Source organism: Anolis sagrei, chromosome X, assembly GCF_037176765.1.
Source record: "Anolis sagrei isolate rAnoSag1 chromosome X, rAnoSag1.mat, whole genome shotgun sequence".
NCBI classification, from domain to species: domain Eukaryota; kingdom Metazoa; phylum Chordata; class Lepidosauria; order Squamata; family Dactyloidae; genus Anolis; species Anolis sagrei.
In genome coordinates, this window is record NC_090034.1 from 24709027 (window position 1) to 24729236 (window position 20210).

Below are 20210 nucleotides of genomic sequence, written 5' to 3' on the forward strand. Positions count from 1 at the left end.
CCTCCCGTATTCTCCAACTTGTTTTGAATATTGTGAAAATCGATGTTATAATTGAATTGATTCAGAAGTCTCTTAGAACAAAAGAGTGAAAGAGAGATGCAAAGAGATGTGATCTTGGTGCTTATGATCATGGAAAAATCATCACATATTGAATTTGGGATTTATTTTTCTCTTAGATTCTTGGAATGGGCACCAAGCGCTTGTTGACGTTAACCCACCGGGCCCAGGTGAAGCGTTTTACTCAAGACTTGCTTAAGCTCCTCAAATCTCAGGCCAGTAAACAAGTTATTGTGAGAGAGTTCTTGCAAGCATATCACTGGTAAGTATAGAAAAAGGTGTTGCAAGTACATAGTTGTAATGTCTAATGTCAAATGTTGGATATTTAAATTAGATGTTTGAAGGCCCCATGGAATCGTTTTTATTCTTCGTGTCGTCTGTAAAATAAGCACCTGTGGGTTCTATCTCGCGCATGCGCAGCATTTCGGAAATATACTAGTTAAAAAAAAAGTCTTTTAGAATGAGAAGAATGGCCCGCCCATCGCTCCCCCTCCCCCCCGCTCCGTATATAGCCAGCAGGCGTGGCTTCTTGCCAGTTTCCTTTTCCGCGCCAAGCTAGCAGCATCCCTCGGTTTTTCTTCTCGCTTCTTACGGACTTTTGACCATCTTCTGATTACCGACGACCACCTTTCTCCAATCCTGACCAACAGACCGTTTTGTGACCCTCCTTCTGCCTTCTCCCTTTTCCAGGCCTGATATGTCTTCTCTCTGCTTTAAAAATTGCTCCGCCTGCGGAGCGACGCTCCCTGAAGCGGACAGGCACTCTAAATGCCTTCTCTGTTTGGGGGAATCCCACAACCCCCAAACATGTGATATTTGTCTGGCTTTTACCACCAGAGCTCGTAAAGGGAGAGACGCCAGACTTAAAGCGCTCCTTTATGAGCGCGCGCTCGCTCCCCAAGCGTCCGCAAATGCCGCTGCTCACCCCTCCTCCTCTCAGGAGCTTCTCCAGCCTCCCTCCCCTCTTGTGGGGGAAAGGCAAGCCTCTCCTTCGGCAATGGTCTCCCCTGCGGAACCGCCGAGAAAAAAGGCTAAAACTTCCAAACAGATCACTAAACCATTGAAATCGAAAGAGAAACTAACTAAGCAAAAAAAGGGACGGCAACTCACTGGCACACAGCCCTTGAGCCCTCCTTCTCTGAAGCCAATGGATCCTTCTCCCGGTTCCATGCTCCACATGCAAGAGCCTCTTCCAACTCTGCTCCACATGGAGGAGCCTCACCATCTTCCCCCATTGGAGCTAATGGACCCAGATTCTCACCTACAGAGTGAGCCCCTTATGGATTCCCCAGTGTCTCCTTCTATCCTCCCCCCTTCCCAATCATCTCCCCCCCCCCCTCCTCTGCTCATGAGCCTTCCCCGGTTCCGCAACAAACTCCTCCTCACAATCCATTGCCTCTCGCTCGCTCATCGCGTCTCCGGCACCGCTCCCCCTCTCCTTTGGAGCCCTATCGCAGCCAGCCTGCTCCAGCTCCCAAACACTCTCACATTCTTCCTCCTGATCAGTTCCAGGGATACCAAGACTATCCATACCCACCCTACCCCCCTCCTTACCCTATCTACCCTTTCTATTATCCTCCCCACCCTGAACATTTCAAAGGATATACTCCATCTGATTATGCCCCTGAACATCCCTACCCCCAGCCCCCCCGGGCACCTCCCACAGCTACACTCTCTCGCCCACCGCCTACACCAACCATACCTCAGGAAGATCCTCCCCCTCAGGACCCCTCTACTCTTCCCCCTTTAGACCCCGAGACCATAGATATCGAGTCTAATGATGGCACACCTGAACTCCCTGAGACGCAGGCTGACACAGACCCTTCTCATTTACAATCAGAGGATTTTAAAAAGTTTTCAGCCTTGCTGATTCGCCTCTCCAGAACACTGAATCTTGCCACGCCTGAACCTTCTGACACAGTTCAGGACCCATGCTTCACCTCCTCAGAACAACAAACCCCTTCAGCCACCATCCTTCCCACCTTACCTTACCTTCTCAAAATTCTAAAAAATACAGGGATCGCTCCAGCCCTGGTTCCAGCGACCCCTAAGAGAGCAGAAAACCTATACCGTATTGACCTTACCTCTGCCTCATGGCTGTCTAAAATGCCCAAAGCAAACTCTGTGGTAACTGATGCTCAACCAAAACCCATTCAAAGAAACCAAGCCTCTCCCTCTGACAAAGAAGGGAGGAAGCTTGATACCATGGCCAAAAAATTCTACTCCTCAGCATGCCTCTTTGCTCGCATGGCCCACTACGGAGTCTATATGAGCGTATACCAAACATGTTTATGGAACAAGATTTCCCCATATCTTGACCTCCTGCCCCCAGAGGAGCAACCTATGGCTACAGCCCTCAAACAAGAGGCCCTTCTCTTGTCAAAACTTCAAAAAGACCTGGCAAAAACCACTGCTGATACATCTGGCAAACTCATTGCTGGCTCCGTGGCCTTACGCCGCCATGCCTGGCTGAGGGCAGCAATTCTCTCCCAATCAGCGCGCACGCTGATAGAGGACCTACCTATGGATGAAGCGGGGTTATTCAATCCAGAAACAGGTTCCCAACTGAAACACTCACATGAGATGAAACAAACTGTTCATAAATATGACCAACAACCTTACCCTTATCAACGCCAGCGATGGCAACCATATTACCACCGCCCGCAATTCTACAACAGGCCTTACAGTTCACCCTTCTACAGAGGACGCTACCGCCCATATCCCTCCTCTCCAGCCACCAGGAGACCTCTTCTTCCTGCTAGGGGTCAGTATCGTGGTCTTAGGTCCACATCCAACAATAAGCGACGTTTTTAGCACTCCTCACGTCCCTCAACCCCCCCCCTCCCCACCATGACACCCTACCACTCATTTTTTTAGACAGACTACACCAATTCCTTCATGCCTGGCAACTGATTACTACGGACACCTGGATCCTTGACATTGTTAACAGGGGTTATGCCATAGAATTTTTTTCCTACCCCCCTGTGGGTAACATCCTTCTCACTCCTCCATCCTCCACCATTTGGGAGGAAGTAAGCACCCTACTCCATAAAGGAGCTATTTCCCCTGTACCTCCCCAGGAAGCATTCTCATGCTTTTTCTCTCGCTACTTTCTGGTGGATAAGAGGGATGGTGGCCTCCGCCCCATCCTTGACCTCCGTCAAATTAATACGTTCATCATTCCACGAAAATTCCGTATGCTTACTCTGCCCTCCATCCTCCCCTTTATCCCAAAGGACTCCTGGCTAGCCACTATTGACCTACGAGATGCGTACTTCCACGTATCCATTAGGCAGACACACCGTAGGTTTTTGTGTTTTGCTATACAACAAAATTACTATTGTTTTAATGTGCTCCCGTTCGGATTGTGTACGGCCCCCAGGGTGTTTACCAAATGTATGTCCGTTATAGCGGCCCACCTCCGCCAACAAGGCATCACGACTTTTCAGTACCTGGATGACTGGATGTTGAATGCTCCATCCCAGTCTCAACTCTCTACTGATGTTCAATACACTTTGTCTCTCTTACAGACCCTGGGCCTGGTGGTAAACCAAGAGAAATCTCAGCTGACTCCTACACAGCGTATCCAGTTCATAGGAGCCATCATAGACTCCACCATCCAGAAAGCCTTCCTCCCAGAGGACCGCTTCTCCAAGTTGCAGACAGCCATTTCAAACCTCCTACGTTCTCGCTCTGCGTCTGCCTGGGCCATCCAATCCATCCTTGGCCACATGTCCTCTACCACAAATGTCACCCCATTCGCACGCCTCCGGATGCGACCGCTTCAAAACTGGTTCATCCGTTCCTTCAACCCCCTCACGGACCCTCAATCCCGGATGCTCCACCTACCAAACTCCGTCCTCCAGTCCCTCTCATGGTGGACAAAGGAATCCAATGTGGGTCTGGGGATGCCCTTCAACCAACCCCGCCCCTCCATGTCCCTCACAACTGATGCCTCCAACTCCAGTTGGGGAGCGCATCTCAAGGGTTTCAGGGTGAGCGGACACTGGTCCCCTCTCGAGCAGAAACTTCACATCAACGCACTAGAACTCATAGCGGTGGAGAAAGCCCTCCGGGCCTTCTCCCGAATCATCTCCAACCGCACAATTCAAATAGTCACGGACAACACAACAGTGAAATATTATCTCAACAAACAGGGAGGAACACGTTCACAAACACTTCTCCCCATCTCCATACGCATTTGGGAATGGTGCATTCAAAACAACATCCTCCTCACGGCTATTCATCTCCCGGGCCAAGAAAACACCCTTGCCGACTCCCTCAGCAGATCTCTGAAAAACAATCACGAGTGGCAACTCCATCCAAGGGAATTCAACTCCCTCACTCTCAAATGGGGCAAACCATCAATAGACATGCTTGCCTCACCGGCAAACACCCACTGCCGCCTGTTTTGCGCAAGACTCCACCCTCACGCATCCCCAGGCTGTCTCGGGGATGCCTTCCTCTTCCAGTGGTCCCCCGGCCTCATCTACTTGTTCCCCCCCTCCCCCTCCTCTCTCCAGTAATAGCGAAAATTATTCAGGACAACTCAAACTGCATCCTGATCGCCCCATGGTGGCCCCGGCAACACTGGTTTGCCACCCTCCTCCTTCTCTCCCGGGGAGACTTCCTCCGCCTCAAGCCCACTCCAGACCTTCTCACAGTGGAAAACGGCCTCGTTCTCCACCCGGACCTGCAGTCCCTCCACCTCACGGCGTGGAGGATCAAGCCTCATTAGGGATCTCTACAGAAGCCTCCCGTATCATACTAGCAGCCCATAAACCAACTACACAGAGGTCATACACCTATAAGTGGTCTCTCTTTAAGGCTTACTCTCAGTCAGCTGGCCACGACCCTATCCAAGCCCCTACCCCTGTCATCCTCGACTTCCTAGTTCAACTCTCCAACAAGGGTTTTTCCCTCTCCTCTGTTAAATGTTATTTAGCTGCCCTTTCCCACTTTAGGAAGAAAGCAGGTTTGCCGTCCCTTTTTCAGGATCACTTGATCCAGTTGTTTCTCAAAGGTTATAAAAATGTTCATCCCCCTATATCTCCACCTTCTCCGCCATGGAGTTTAGAATTAGTTTTGTCACAACTTTCGAAACCCCCTTTCGAACCTATGGCATCGTGCCATATATCTCACCTATCATGGAAAACGCTATTCCTTGTAGCCATCACATCTGCTAGGAGGTCCAGTGAGCTAGCAGCTCTCCGCGCAGACCCACCTTATATTCGTTTCCATGAAGATAAGGTCGTTCTCCGCACCGATGTCACTTTCCTCCCTAAGGTAGTCTCCCGTTTTCATTTGTCTCAGGACATTGTTTTGCCTTCCTTTTTTCCTAATCCATCCTCTCCACTTGAATTGGCATTACACTCGCTGGACGTGAAACGAGCACTGTCCTTTTACATTCATAGGACAGCTAATTACAGGAAATCCCCTAAGCTCTTTTTAAAGTATAGAGAAGACGTTCTGGGCCTCCCTATATCATCCCAAGGCCTTGCCTCCTGGATTGTTTCTACGATCCGTCTGGCTTACCAGTTGGCGGGCAAAGAGCTTCCTTCCCATGTCTGGGCTCACTCGACCCGCTCAGTTTCAACCTCACAAGCTTTTCTTAGAGGAGTTCCTCTTGACCAGATTTGCAAAGCAGCGACGTGGGCCAATCCTTCCACGTTTGCCTCTCACTACAAGCTGGACATCCTAGCCAAAAAGGACGCCGCTTTTGGCAGAGCCGTGCTCTTCTCCTGTGTGGCATGACCCTCCTCCAAGGTCAGTTAACTTGCTATTCACCCATAGGTGCTTATTTCACAGACGACACGAAGAATAAATATAGGTTGCTTACCTGTAACCGTATTTCTTCGAGTGTACGTCTGTGAAATTAGCACAACCCGCCCGTCCTCCCCGCTAGTCATGCCTTTACCTGGTTCCTCTTTGGCGCTAGGAAACTGGCAAGAAGCCACGCCTGCTGGCTATATACGGAGCGGGGGGGGGGAGGGGGAGCGATGGGCGGGCCATTCTTCTCATTCTAAAAGACTTTTTTTTTAACTAGTATATTTCCGAAATGCTGCGCATACGCGAGATAGAACCCATAGGTGCTAATTTCACAGACGTACACTCGAAGAAATACGGTTACAGGTAAGCAACCTATATTTCCTGCAGTAGTGGGAAATGCAACTTTCTTATCTCCAAAGTCAAAACTCTTGAAAGGGCAGCCATTCAAAGGCACCCTGTCTTGCAAGGAAAGTGCCTGATTTTGAAACTTTTAACGCCAGCAGCAGTAAAGATGGGATGCTGTTACTCTGTTGATTGTTCTTTTAAACCAAGGTGCAAATGCTTTAATTTGGTTTACAAATGACATTGCTTGCCACAAATTTTTCCATGAGTCCTACAGATGATCAAAAAATTCTGGAGACCAGAATGGCATTTGCTCCTTGTATTGAGATTTTTTACTTTGAATCTAATCCTTTAAAGAGAGGACACAGTATGCACACCTATAATCAAAGAGTAAACTGCTGTATTCAGATAAGCTTGTGAACTCTTAATTACATAATGTCATATTTTTGCTACAGATTATGAAAGAAATTTTATATTTCAGTAGAAAACAAATTGCCAAGGATACAAAAGCGAAAAATAATTTGGCTCCAAACTACCTCCCTTTTTGAGCTTTATGTATAAATGTGTTTCAGTTTCCCGGAAAATCACACAACATGGGACACTCATAAAGCTGCTTTCCATCACTGCAGAAGGAAGAACATTGATCTTTTTGTGGAGGTGCTAGCTGTGAAGCAGACTTTCCTTTTGTGGTGTTTTGTATGTTTTTTTATTTAGATTAATTTAAACAAACTCTTCAACATCAATAATCTGCTTTTTCAACCCATTTCACCCTCAAACTTCTAGGTGTTTCTCAAAGGACTGGGATGTAACTGAATATGGAGTGTGTGAGCTAGCGGATCTCATATCAGAAATCCCAGACACAACAATCTGTTTGTCTCAGCAAGATAATGAAATGGTCATTTGCATTCCGAAGAGAGGTATGTCCTCATTTTAAAGGACTCCAAGCTGTTTTATTCTGTAAATCATAGCTGCATACTGATACTTGGCACACTGGTCCCGTGAGCAAGTTTTGTAGTTTTTAGCCATCTAAATAGTCATCTAATTTTGTCTTTCTTTCTCTCTGCAAGTCCTCAGTCTCACATTTCTTCACTTTTCCTAGAACGTACCAAGGAAGAAATTGAAAGAACAAAGCAGTTCTCCAAGGATGTTGTTGATCTCCTTCGCCACCAGCCCTATTTTCGGATGTCTTTCAACAAATTCATCCCATCCTACCACCATCACTTTGGGCGGCAGTGCAAACTTGCCTACTATGGATTCACCAAATTACTTGACCTTTTCGAAGCCATACCAGATGTCTTGCAGGTAGGATGCAGGTATTCTGTGGTACAAAGAGAAAGTTGGCGGCCCCAGAGAGTTTCATTCACCTCTTGAGGAAACTTGTTAGAATTCTGAAAAGTCCTTACTTTGACTACAAGTTCTTTGCAGTCTTCATAGTGACTGGCACTGGACAATTTTAAAATGTCAGCATTTCAAATCGAAATACACAATTAAGCAACTAGATAGCCTCCAGATGGTCTTAACCTGTGATTCTTATTCAGTATTTCATCGCATAATAGTCACCACTAGTGTGTTGTCGAAGGCTTTCATAGCCACATCATGAGGAGACAGGAAAGCTTAGAGAAGACAATTATGCTGCGAAAAAGGAAGAGGGGCCGACCAAGGGCAAGATGGATGGATGGCATCCTTGAAGTGACTGGTTTGACTCTGAAGGAGCTGGGGGAGGTGACGGCCAACAGGGAGCTCTGGCATGGGCTGGTCCATGAGGTCGGAAACGACTGAACAAACGAACAACACAACAACAAAGTGTGTTGTCAAAGGCTTTCATGGCCAGAATCACTGGGTTCCTGTGAGTGTTCCGGGCTGTTCCAGAAGTATTATCTCCTGACATCCCACATCTATAACAGGCATCCTCAGAGGTTGAGAGGTCTTTTGGAAACTAGGCAAGTGAGGTTTATCTATCTGTGGAATGTCCAGGGTAGGAGAAAGAACTCTTGTCTGTTGGAGGCAAGTGTGAATGTTGCAGTTGGCCAGCTTGATTAGCATTGAATGGTCTTGCAGCTTCAAAGCCTGGCTGCTTCGTGCCTGGAGATCCTTTGTTGGGAGGTGTTAGCTGGCCCTAATTGATTCTTGTCTGGGATTTCCCTGTTTTTTGTGTTTTTGTTTATTTACTGTCCTGATTTTAGAGGTTTTTTTTCATACTGGGAGCTAGATTTTGTTCATTTTCATGCTTTCCTTTTTTCTGTTGAAATTTTTCACATGCTTGTGGATTTCAATGTCTTTTCTGTGTAGTCTGACCTGGTGGTTGTTAGAGTGGTCCAGCATTTCTGTGTTCTCAAATAATATGCTCTGTCCAGGTTGGGTCATCAGGTCCTCTGCTACAGCTGACTTCTCTGATTGAATTAGTCTGCAGTGCCTTTCATGTCCCTTGATTTGTGACTTGGCAGTGCTGCTGTGTTTGGTGGTTCCTATGTAGACTTGTCCACAGCTTCATGGTATACAGTGAATTCCTGCAGAGATGAGAGGATCCCTCTTGTCTTTGGATTTTCTTAGTCAGCCTGTAGATTTGTTTGTATTTTGTGTTTCTTCATCAGCTTCCCAATGGGGTCAGTGGTTCTCTTGATGTATGCTAAGAACCCTTTTTCTCTGGGTGGATCTTTGTCTTTTTCTCTTGTGGCTTGTTCTTGGTCTTGCAGCTCTTCTGATGTCTGTGATGGAGTATCCTTTGGCCTGTAGTCATCACTAGGATATGTGATGAAATAGTTGCACCCACATTTTTGGGGTACCAAAATTGGTATTTTTGTGTTCCTTGCGTAATAGTTGAAGAGCCATTTGGAGCTGATTCCCCTTGTTTACTTGCTTGCTTTCTTGCTTCCTTCCTCCTTTTCTTTCTTCAAAGGCAAAGCAGTTTAAATATTATGAAATTGAGGTCTCTGGAACTCGGGTCTTCCCTCCTTCCTCCAAGGAAATCCATTTCATCAGATTTTGTCAGCTGCTTTTCCTTTGGAGAAAGAAGGAAAGAAGCAGTCCTCCAGAAAAATAGAAGTACTTTTGCACTACGTATGACAAATTTCATGGAAGGGATGTTAAAATGTGCTTCCTCAGCCTTAATCTTTTAACCCTAAAACAGATATTTCTAGTATGACATTTGATACTGCCTTCTCCAGTAACTACATCATCTAACTTCATTAACTACACTGATTTTTCTCTCAGGTACTGGAATGTGGAGAAGAGAAGATCCTGACACTAACTGATGTAGAACAACTCAAAGCTTTAGCTGCTCAGTTTGTTAAATTGCTCCGATCACAAAAAGATAAATGCCTTATGATGACAGATGTGCTCACCGAATATGCTAAAACGTTTGGCTACCCATTGCGTCTCCAAGACTATGATGTTTGCTCTGTTCCAGCTTTAATACAAAAACTTTGTCATGTTATCAGGGTAAGTTTTGGGTATGATACATAGAAAGGACAGAGTGATGGATCTGATGAGGGAAGATGATGTTGAAATCAATCTGTATATCAGATTGGGATGAGACAAATAATGGCATCTTAATGACTGGTCAATGTAAGGTACTAATGTTTTTGTCTGTCCTGAAGGCCAAATGAATATTCAGCCTAGGGCAATAAACACTGGACTATCTTTGAACCTCTTGAGAAATCATGTCCTCCAGATTGCTTCTCAATATAATGGGATTGTCATAGAAACCCCCAAATGTGAAAATGGACAAAATAGTAAACTAGGAATTTATTTTAAGGAGCAATACTATGGCCTCGAGGATGCACTATGGCCTCGAGTTCCAGTTCCTTTTGTCAGGCTCTCTCACCCATAATTTTAAAGTACCATATATTCTGGTGTAAAAGACTACTTTTTAACCCAAGAAAATCTTCTCAAAAGTCAAGGGCCGTCATATACGCGAGAGTAGTCTTATACACGGGAGTCGTCTTATAGAGCGGGTGCTGAAACTTCCAATCGGATTGGAGAATCTGTGGTTGCCGCATATGGTGGGGGAATCTCAAAAATGGCAATGGCCGTGTCCCTGCCATATGCAATGACTGTATGAAAGCATTAAGGGCGACGCTGTACAAGTACAGTAGAAGAAAATCCATTCATCAGGATTCGTGGACTTAATGCGGTCCTGATGGTGAGCTGAAGGGGCACCTCACCGGGAAGGTGTAAGTGAAAGGCGGAGCAAGCTGCAGGCTTCCAGGGTATGGAAAACAGAGATAGAGTGGCTCTGGGCCCAGAAAAACACAACTATTTTACCTGTCTGGCCCTTCCTTGTATCCTATTACCATACCTCCTCTGTCTCTCAGATCTCGCTTCTGAAGACTACAGTGAAGCGGTGCAGGTGCGCATGTGCGAGATCTGACAGGCAGAGAAGGAGGTACAGTAATAGGAAAATTACCATATTGAAATCAAATCTGATGCTTTTTAAATTTTTATTTGGTGTGTGTTGGAAGAGGGGTAGTCTTCTACGGCGAATATATCCCTAACTCTATATTTTAACTGGAAGAGTTGCGGGTCGTCTTATACGCCCAGTCGTCTTATACACCGGAATATACGGTAGTCACCTTTATGTTAGTTTTATGAGGGCGGAGTTTAAGAAAGCCCTTCCAGGTTTGTGACAGCCATTTTGTCCACCCCTTTGCCTGAGGAAAGGGAGCCATTTATATCATGGACTACCAGAAAATCTTGGAAGCAAGACATGTCTGCAGTTGGCCCCAGTGAGGTCCAAACTTGGACACGCCATTTCAAGTTAATTTCGAAACCAATAATTAGTTAACCAATAACTAATGAACGCCTTGGGCATTGGGCACCCCAAAGGCCTCTATACAAGAGACAGCAAGCAAGGAAAAGCGTCACGTATTCTCCTCAGAAATCTTCCAAGACTGGCAGTTACCCTTTACATTTTAAATATAGATTTTGTTGTGGGGAAATCAAGTTAGTGCCTGGGTGGAGATAAACCCAAGACCAATTGATAAATCGTTACCATTTTGTGAAAGCAATAGCGTGGACATTGATTCTATGGGGTCTCTTGCTCAAACACCCCCAAAGCTGACAGAAAGTTAGGACATGTTAATGCTAAAGAGACATTTAGAGCAGCTTGGGTGCAACAGCACAAGTAGCAACTGCCTCCGTTCAGTGGGAGTGTGTGGCAAAAGGCTCTTCACATTCCTTACCCTTCCACAATGAAGGGGTGTTAGAGAATACTAACAATATATGAACGCCAAGGGTCACCCAACTGAATATGGATTAAGGGAGAAGGATATGCTATACGATATGACCTTTGACTACTGAGTTTGAGCCCTTTATAAGTCTTAGTATCATCAAAGAATTGTATAATCACATGGTTTAGATATGTATCTTCTTTGTGACCTCTGTGAATCACACAGTTGAGTAATCTGTGCAGGCCCAGAGCACTGTTTTGTATACAAAGTTAACACCCCTAAAACTGCAAAGTTGTGAGAGGAGGTGATTCTTTGGGTGATTTGGTTCTTAACCTCTCTCTGTGAAATATCCTTATAGGTCATCAGTGTGTTGCTGGTATCTGCCTCGAGTGGCTTTCCCTTTTACATATTGGTCTATTTGAGACTTTTCTCTTGTTAATCACACTCCCTCAGGTTGTTGAAACAGAATCTGGCAAACAACTCCAGCTTATAAATAAAAAATCTCTCCGGACCTTAACGGCCCAACTTCTGGTGCTTCTTATGACCTTGGATGATGCCACGTTTATTTCTGTTGAAGAGCTTAAAAGGCGATATGAAAACACACAAGGTTCCCCCCTTAATCCATGCGAATATGGCTTCATGACGTTTACTGATCTCCTGATGAGTGTGCCTTATTTTATTGAGGTAAGGAAAATGACTTAGTACCCAGAGTCAAACATTATACCAGTCCTTTTGTGTTAGATCCTATTTATTTATTTATTTATTTATTTATTTCTTGCTGACTTGGTTTCTATTGTCTTAAAAAGCAAAAGAGCTGCTAGAAACAACAATACAGAGTCTAGGCATACTGTTAAAGCAGGAGAATTGTGAGTAAGAGTTTGGTGGGCTGCTTTCCATCTACAGGAAAGAAAATCCAAAACTCTCTTACCCCCCCCCCCCCCCCCAGTTTCCCAAACACATTTTGTAGTGTTTTTTTGTTCACTCTCTTGGTCACTTTAGGCAAAGAGAAGACATTATAACAAAAATAAGTAAGCATAAATCACTTCTTCACTTTATCTTGCCCAAAAGAGGATACGGGAGACTGGTCAATGGTTCTCCAATGTGGTTTTTAGATTAATATTCCTGAATATTCATCAATGCACAAAAGTTGGAAGTCTGTTCAGTTACATGTTTTTTCCCACAGGTTTTTATCGATGGGGAGTTCGAATATGTCAAGCTTACAACCCTGTATGTGTTTGCCAAGAAAGTGAGGTCTTTGCTTCATACCTATCACTACCAACAGATCTTTCTTCATGAGTTTTCAACAGCCTATACCAAATTTACAGGCGAAGTACTGCACCCTAAAGCATATGGCTGCAGTAATGTGGAAGAACTCCTTGGAGCAATTCCGCCGGTTTGTCACAGTTTTTTTTCAGTATAATTAAGTTGAATCCTAAACTTCCCCTAGGGAGCCCCTGGTGGTGCAGTGGGTTAAACCACTGAGCTGCTGAACTGCTGACTGAAAGGTTGGCGGTTCAAATCTGGGTGAGCAGGGTGAGCTCCTGCTGTCAGGCCCAGCTTCTGCCAACCTAGCAAAACAAAAACATGCAAATGTGAGTAGATCAATAGGTACCGCTTTGGCGGGAAGGTAAAAGCGCTCCATGCAGTCATGCTGGCCACATGAGCTAGGAGGTGTGCATGGACAACGCCGACTTCGGCTTAGAAATTGAGATGAGCACCACCCCCAGCGTCACATGGCTAGACTTAATGTCAGGGAAAATATTTACTTTTGGAATTCCCGTATGCAGTTTCAAAAGTACTTTTGATTTAAATATGCTGTAGAATTCCATATTTAGTAGTGTTGGAGTCAGTCAGATACTGTCAAGAGAAGGATTTTGCAGGTTTATACTCAAATTCAGTTTGTATGCAAAAAATAGAAATAGAAATCCTCTAATTTAAATCTCTGCTGATATATGCCTAGGGATAAAAGTTGTGAGAATTTTACTCCAATATGCTGTCCTCATTGCTTTTAATTAGGTCGTGTGGATAAAAGGTCATGGTCATAAGAGGATTGTTGTCCTAAAGAATGATATGAAAAGTAAGTAATCAAAGTTTAGAATTCACCCAGGTTTTGGGGGTTTTTTTGGTACTAATATTTTGCACTTATTTATTGTGGAAATATTGACTATACATCTGTCATCTTGCAGCTCGTTTTAGCTCACCTAGTTTTCCTGTTGCTGATGAAATTTCTGAAAACCAGCTTGCTGATGCCAAAAGACAAGCTACAGAGCCAGCAAGGGCAAGCGAATCCTTGGAATTAAAACTGGAAGCACAAAATGCTGGTAATGAATTGTTGGCTGATTTAGATTAGCTGAAAACCAAACAATATGGGGGAAGCCAACTGCTCCTCCTAGTCCTGTGCTTGATTGGAGTAGTGTGTCAAGGTTCAGTAGGGTCAATGTCCTGCTTGCTTTTAATTTGTATGATGAATCATGTTTGAATAGTTTTAAAGGGCCCATGCATGCCTACTTGCTTATATAATCGTATGCAGTTTGAAAATTATAGCAATCTTGCTAAGTTCATAAAACTCATGTATTTTAAAACTCGACCAGTTTTTGGTTAAAGATTTGGAAACTGAATGGTATGCAGGGAGCAGTAATGAGTGGACCATAGAGGAGGAAGAGCAAAATAAAGAAAAGGAAGTTTTTAACTGCTCACATGTTACCAAAGGAAATGTGATAATCTCAGAAGATGCATCTATAATCCTTTGGCCTTGTAGTTGTATGGAATTGCTGCAGTTCCTATTCTCCATTCAGATTTTGGCTAGCTGTGGCCACCATTGGATTTTTTATTCTTGGTTTTTGTTGCTCTAGCAGACGTTTCCTTGGATTTACTTCTGCCAACTTCAGCAAGCAAAGGACATCCGTTTTTTTCATAAGCCCAAATTGAGTCCCTGCTGTTTATAGGCAGTGCTCCTCTCACTTCTTTTCAAAGAAAAATTCAGGATCATAACCGGTCTGTCTTTTTAGTCATATAATAAGGCTATTCCTGGCCTGTTGGCACAGCGGGTTAAACCACTGAGGTGCTGAACTTGCTGACTGAAAGTTTGGTGGTTCAAGTCCATGGAGCAGGGTGAGCTCCCGCTGTTAGGCTCAGTTTCTGCCAACCTAGCAGTTCAAAAACATGCAAATGTGAGTAGATCAATAGGTAACGCTTCTGTGGGAAAGTAACGGCACTCCATGTAGTTATGTCGGCCAAATGACCTTGGAGATCTCTATGGACAATGCTGGCTCTTTGGCTTAGAAATGGAGATGAGCACCACTCCCCAGAGTGGGGCTATTCCTGGCCTGTTTCAACTTTTGCCTGGAGAATGTTAATACAAGGTGTTAAGACTTTTACGGGTTATTTGACTTCAAATAAGTCCCATATAAAATCTCTACATTGCCATCTTTATATTTCAAAGTCCACACTTGTTCTGGAATCCTTTTGGGAAGGCATATGTTTAAGTAAAAGATTAAGACATTTCTGAGTAACCCCCCCCCCCCTCCTGAGTTTTGTATGTTGGGAAACAGCTGACAATTTGCTGTGTTTGGTTTTTCTTCATCCCTTCAATCTCAAGTGCAACCGGGAACCAAGTCATCACATATGTAGATCCTAAACCATGCAATGCTAATTTGCATGTTTGTATCCGTTCTACACATCATCTGAACACTGTAGCCTTAGAGAGAGCATAATTCCTACATTCCTACATCATATTCTTTCGAACGCCCTGCCAAAAAGATTTGTTTGATTTGTTTTTGTTTTTGTTTTGCAGTTTCTAATCAAACTGAACAAGAGCTGCTTTGCCTCAGAAATACATCGCCTGTTGATCTTCTGTGTGAGCCGGTCCCTTCCTGCTTGCCTTCCCCACAGCTGAGACCAGATCCAGTCATTATGGAATCCATGGACCTCATTCTGTTTGAAGAACACCCATCAACCCCTTCTGGTAAATCCAATAAAGATCATGTACCTCCCAAAGGGTTTGTAATCACAACCTTAGACTAAAAGGTAATAACTAATCAAGGTCACCAAGAAGCTTAATGTACAGGTTTTCCCAGTCCTAGTCCCCCCTCAGGGGTTGAGAAGGGTGGGGTAGAAGTGCGAGAAATAAAATAAATAGTCCCAACGTTATAACCACTAAAGCAAGCAGAATAACATTACTTCATATGGAGTGTTATTGCTAGCCTTTCAAAATAACCTATCTGGAATATTCAGAGATGTTCAGTTCTTTGGTGCAGATGGCATCCTTTTTTAAATAGAATTTCACTGACTTGTACCAGTTTGTTTATTTTTAACCCGCAGAAATTAAGTGTCCTGATTAACCATATGTGCCAGGCAGGGATGTCATCATGCATGTTTGTTTCTGTTTGCACCTTGAAAGCCGTAATGGCAGAACTCTGGAAAGTTATAGTTTTGGATCATAAATCCCAGAATCCACTGCCCTGCACAATAATCCATGATAGGTTGGAATTCTGATAGTGGCAGTCAAGACAAGTAACTTTTGCAGGCTGTGCCCGAGAATGACCTTTATGGTTAGCTACTGTCTGCCATCCAATTGTCTCTCGTTTCGTCAGGTATGTCTCTTTGACTCAGATTTTGAGAGCCCTGGTCTATAAAGAGGCACACATTTTACCACTCTAGGATATACTCCAATTATATCAGTATGCATCCTGTATTTTTTAGGACTGGCAGAAAGGGACAAACATCATGTGATAGGACTCTGTTTGGAACCACGTTCAAGCAGTCAGAAACAGTAGATCCCAATGTAATCAGATCCCCAGGTGGCACTCAGGATTCATAGATACACCACATAATGTGGATAGTCTACAGTACGCTTGTGCATTTTGACTGAACCTCATTTTGTTCTCCGTATCTGTTTTTGCACACCTCCCAAAAATGAGCTAGTAGCCAGATAGCCATTTTCAGTCTGCAGCCAAAAAATACGGCTAGATCCGACTCATTGGCGGCAATGGGGAACTTTGCCTTTTTCCCTTCAAGGGAGCCTGGGTTTCAGCAACAGGGTTAAGAAAGCACCCTATCTGGCCCATTTTTTTGGCCGGGGGAGAGATTCCCAGGCTCCCCTTCTTGTAATTTTAGGCATAGTTTGTCCATATATCCTTCATTAAGATCTAGATTAAAAGCATCAGAGTTAAGATACCACTCTTTCTGCAATCCTTTCTCTTCTGTCTGTAGAGGAGACTAGATTTAAAGCTGTTTCTTTCTACTCTAGAGGAGACCGGCACTGCAGGCGTGCACTCTCTCATCCTTCATGCAGCTTTCCAAGACATTTTAAGGAGGCTTCTCATTTCCCAAGGAAGAAAGAGCAATTGACCTGGAGCAATGCTAGTCTAGGCTTCCTTTAAAAGTCTCCCTCTTTTCTCTTTATTTGGCCTGCAGGCCATGCGTGGAGTGCTGCCTTTCCCCCCCCCCCCCCCTCATGCCTTTCTGGGAGAGAGTTCCAGAGCTGGGGGGCCACCACTGAGAAGGCCCTCTCTCTTGCCCCCACCAATTGTTCTTGTGACAGTGGCGAGACCGAGAGGAGGGCCTCCTCAGCGGATCTTAGAACCTATGCCGGTTCATAGAGGAAGATGTGGTAGCGAAGATAGGCAGAACTAAATCTTTCCATGTTCATTTCAGAAACTATAGTTTTAACCGAAGAGAAAGAGAAGGCTGCCAGGGCCTCAGAATCCGAAAACTTGCGCCGCGTCCCCATCGTCTCTGGTGTTGCAGAAAATCCTTCAGTATCTGAATCCCAGCCGAGCAAAGAACTCACCGACAGTCCAGCCAGAAGGCAGCATAAAAACCGAGTGAAATTGGCAGCCAATTTTTCACTTGCACCTGTAACCAAACTTTAACTCTTTTTTGTGGTGTGAAAAGCAACATGTGGATAGATTTCACAGCAGAGTAAGCTATCCATGATATTCTTAATCACAGATCTAGAGCCAGAGGGAGAGGCACTTGTGTTCTCTTTGTCATCTTTGTGAGCATTATGTTCAATTTTACACTGATTCCAGCTGGACGGGTATGTTTTATTTGAACTTCAAGAGTTTGTTGAGAATAAATTAACATTTTACCTTTTTTCATTCTCTAAAATGTCATCAAAAAAGGAAATGATAAAAACTTTGGTTTAGAGCATGGATTTATGTTTCTAAAACCGCATCCATGATGTGACCCTATATATAAGTATAGCATATAAATCTGTAGGCTATTTCTGATATGCATTTCAGACAGTAATCCACTGTGCAGTTTGTCTTGCAAAGCAGCGTGTTGGGGGTTATTTTAAATAAATCTGTTTCTAGATTGGAAATAAACTTGCCTTTGGAATTAAATTGGTGAGGGATGTTTTGGATGACTTGTAACTGGGACTTTTCAAACGATGACTGTGGAAAATTGTCAGTTTGTTCCCCCAAAAACCCTTTTAAATGCCTTCGGTAGTAAATTCATTTCCACTAAGGAGTCTTGTAGGAAGTTGATGCTGTTTTAAGCTTCCCGTTTTTTAGTGCTCCAAGTTGATGTTTGGTCTGAATGAAGAAAAACGTCTTTGGTGCCAATGCATTTTGAGGTGAACGTCGAAGTGCTTCCTGCATCTACTGATGAGATTCCTGGGAATCTACGATATTGCAAAAAAAGTAAATATGCATTTTTAAGTGCATAAATTATGAATCACAGCAGTAGGTTAGAAGGCGCTTTTTAAAGGTGGAAGGTAATAATGTTACTTCCACTTGCACAGAATTGTGAGCAGTGGACGGAAATGCCAAGGTTATGGTGCTTAACCTTGTTTTCTGACTTTTTAAACACATAATAAATGGGAAGCTTCTTTTTGAGTTGGTTAGTTTTTAACTGTGTCTAGTTTTTATTCTGGCATTTACTTCGAGTGTTTGTTGCTGCTCTTTTGTGTTTGTGTGTTTTCCGTCCGGTTTCTCTGGTGGCGTTTTTTGTTGGCTTTGAAAAGGGCCAGCCTTTGTTGAAGGAGGCAAGTCAATGAAGTCCATTTTACTTCTTATGGAGCTACAACATCTTCTGGAGCTTTATTACCCCTCTTGGGTAAAACTTGGCATTTACAATGGGTTGTATTTGCCAGGTCAAGGAGACTTATTGCTAGTCGAGAGGAAAGAAACTGCACCAAAGGTTTCAACTTGCCTGAGCAGATAGATATGTTGGGTTTGCTGCTATTTTGCAACCATTGTATTTTGTAATGTACAAGAGATTGAAAAGCAGGTCTAGAGTTCACAGCCATCAACTGAAAAAAAAATGCCACTCGATGGCTATAAGGCAACTTCTGAAAACTGGATTTTGTTTAAAAAATACTTTTAAACAAAACCAGGTATTAAAACATGATTGAACTATAGCCATTATGAAACGCAGGGAAACACTGGAAGTCCCCCCCCCCCCCCCCCGCTAAAATCATGGTTAAAGCACAGTGTGTTTCACATCCTTCCTTTTCTTCTACAGACATGGGGTTTATAGGAATAAAGTTTTAGAATTTTTAAACATTTCCTAAATTTCTTTCTGAGATCACTTTTCCATTTGCCTTCTGTATTGCCTGTATGAAATAAAGATCTGTTCACCTTGTGTTTGAGCAGAAACAGTCATCATTTTGAGCTGCAATTGCAAGTCATCTAAAATAACCTTCTAGGCTAAGTTTTGGTGAAAACGAGAGAAGTACTCAAAATACAGATGCAGTTCAGCCATCTGTAGAGGATTGGAAATCTGTCTGGATATATGCAATTCTGACCTAGATTGCTGTTTAAAAGTTATAGAATGCTATTTGTTTTTCCACAGTGTGAGACCCATCTTCATTCAGTTTTTTTTTCTTTTTACAAAGGCTTGAAGAAATAATGTGACTTGGCTGATTTTGAATAGTAAATTAAGACGATGAAATTCTTTACTTTACACATTACTAATTTTGATTTCTTGACTATTAAAATATAGACCGTATCACTGAATGAAGCCCTCGACTTGTGCACTCTCCAGATGGGATGGGTTGGGAGGAAATGTTTATATTTCTCCTTTACTGTCTTCTTCATTTGGATATTTCTGTGGTTCAAGTGCTGTTTTGTGTGTTGGGACCAAACAATTGTCAATAAAACTTTGAAGCAAGCGTGTATACACATTTTTTATTTTAATAAGATTTAAGAAGTGGAATATATTCCTTTTAGATTTCAGGTATGGAAGATGGGCTATTTCATTTTTATAGGATGTGGCAGTCTCTGGAATGTCTTCGGGGTTTCAAGGAGTAGCATTAGATCAGGACTGTTAAACTCATTTTCATACAGGACCACATCAGTAATTTTTACATAGTCATCTCTTTAGTGTTTACCCTGTTTGGATACCTAGATGTTATTGAACGACAAGTCCCCTCGTTTTTGACTATCTGTCCTGCAGACTGGGGATGATGAGAATTGCAACCTAACAACACTTAGAATCAGAGTTGGAAGAGACCTCGTGGGCTATCAGTCCATCTCCCTGCCAAGAATCAGGACAATCACCTTCAAAGCATCCCCAACAGATGGCCATCCAGCCTCTGTTTAAAAGCCTCTGTATTTATTTATTTATTTATTTACTGCACTTGTAGACCGCCGTTCTCAGCCCTAGGGCGACTCACGGCGGTGTACAACATGTAAAAACAGGTACAATTTATAGCATAAGCAATATCACAACATTAAACAACATCACTATCAATAATACAATTACACTAAATCATTCGTGACGTCTCATTGTTGAATCACAATCCACCACACTTAGAGAGAGTTCCACTGCTGAACAGAAAAAGTTGGAAAGTTCTTCCTAATGTTCAGGTGGAATCTCCTGTAGTTTGAAGCCATTGCTCTGTGTCCTAGTTTGCAGGGCAGCTGA

The 20210-nt window shown here is 43.6% G+C and overlaps 1 protein-coding gene across 4 annotated transcripts in view; it reads left to right on the forward strand.

Moving 5' to 3' along the window:
- The window catches only part of MARF1 (meiosis regulator and mRNA stability factor 1), a 46980-nt gene extending 27526 nt beyond the window's left edge, over positions 1 to 19454 (forward strand). For all 4 annotated transcript variants that reach the window (XM_060786329.2, XM_060786330.2, XM_060786331.2 and 1 more), the window contains 10 exons: positions 177 to 319; positions 6952 to 7085; positions 7268 to 7470; positions 9379 to 9606; positions 11790 to 12020; positions 12520 to 12729; positions 13353 to 13413; positions 13523 to 13657; positions 15130 to 15300; positions 16992 to 19454. In XM_060786329.2, the coding sequence (XP_060642312.2) occupies positions 177 to 319; positions 6952 to 7085; positions 7268 to 7470; positions 9379 to 9606; positions 11790 to 12020; positions 12520 to 12729; positions 13353 to 13413; positions 13523 to 13657; positions 15130 to 15300; positions 16992 to 17209 (1734 nt within the window). In that variant the 3' untranslated portion in view covers positions 17210 to 19454. The remainder of the gene's footprint in view (positions 1 to 176; positions 320 to 6951; positions 7086 to 7267; positions 7471 to 9378; positions 9607 to 11789; positions 12021 to 12519; positions 12730 to 13352; positions 13414 to 13522; positions 13658 to 15129; positions 15301 to 16991) is intronic.
- Positions 19455 to 20210: the final 756 nt, after the last annotated feature.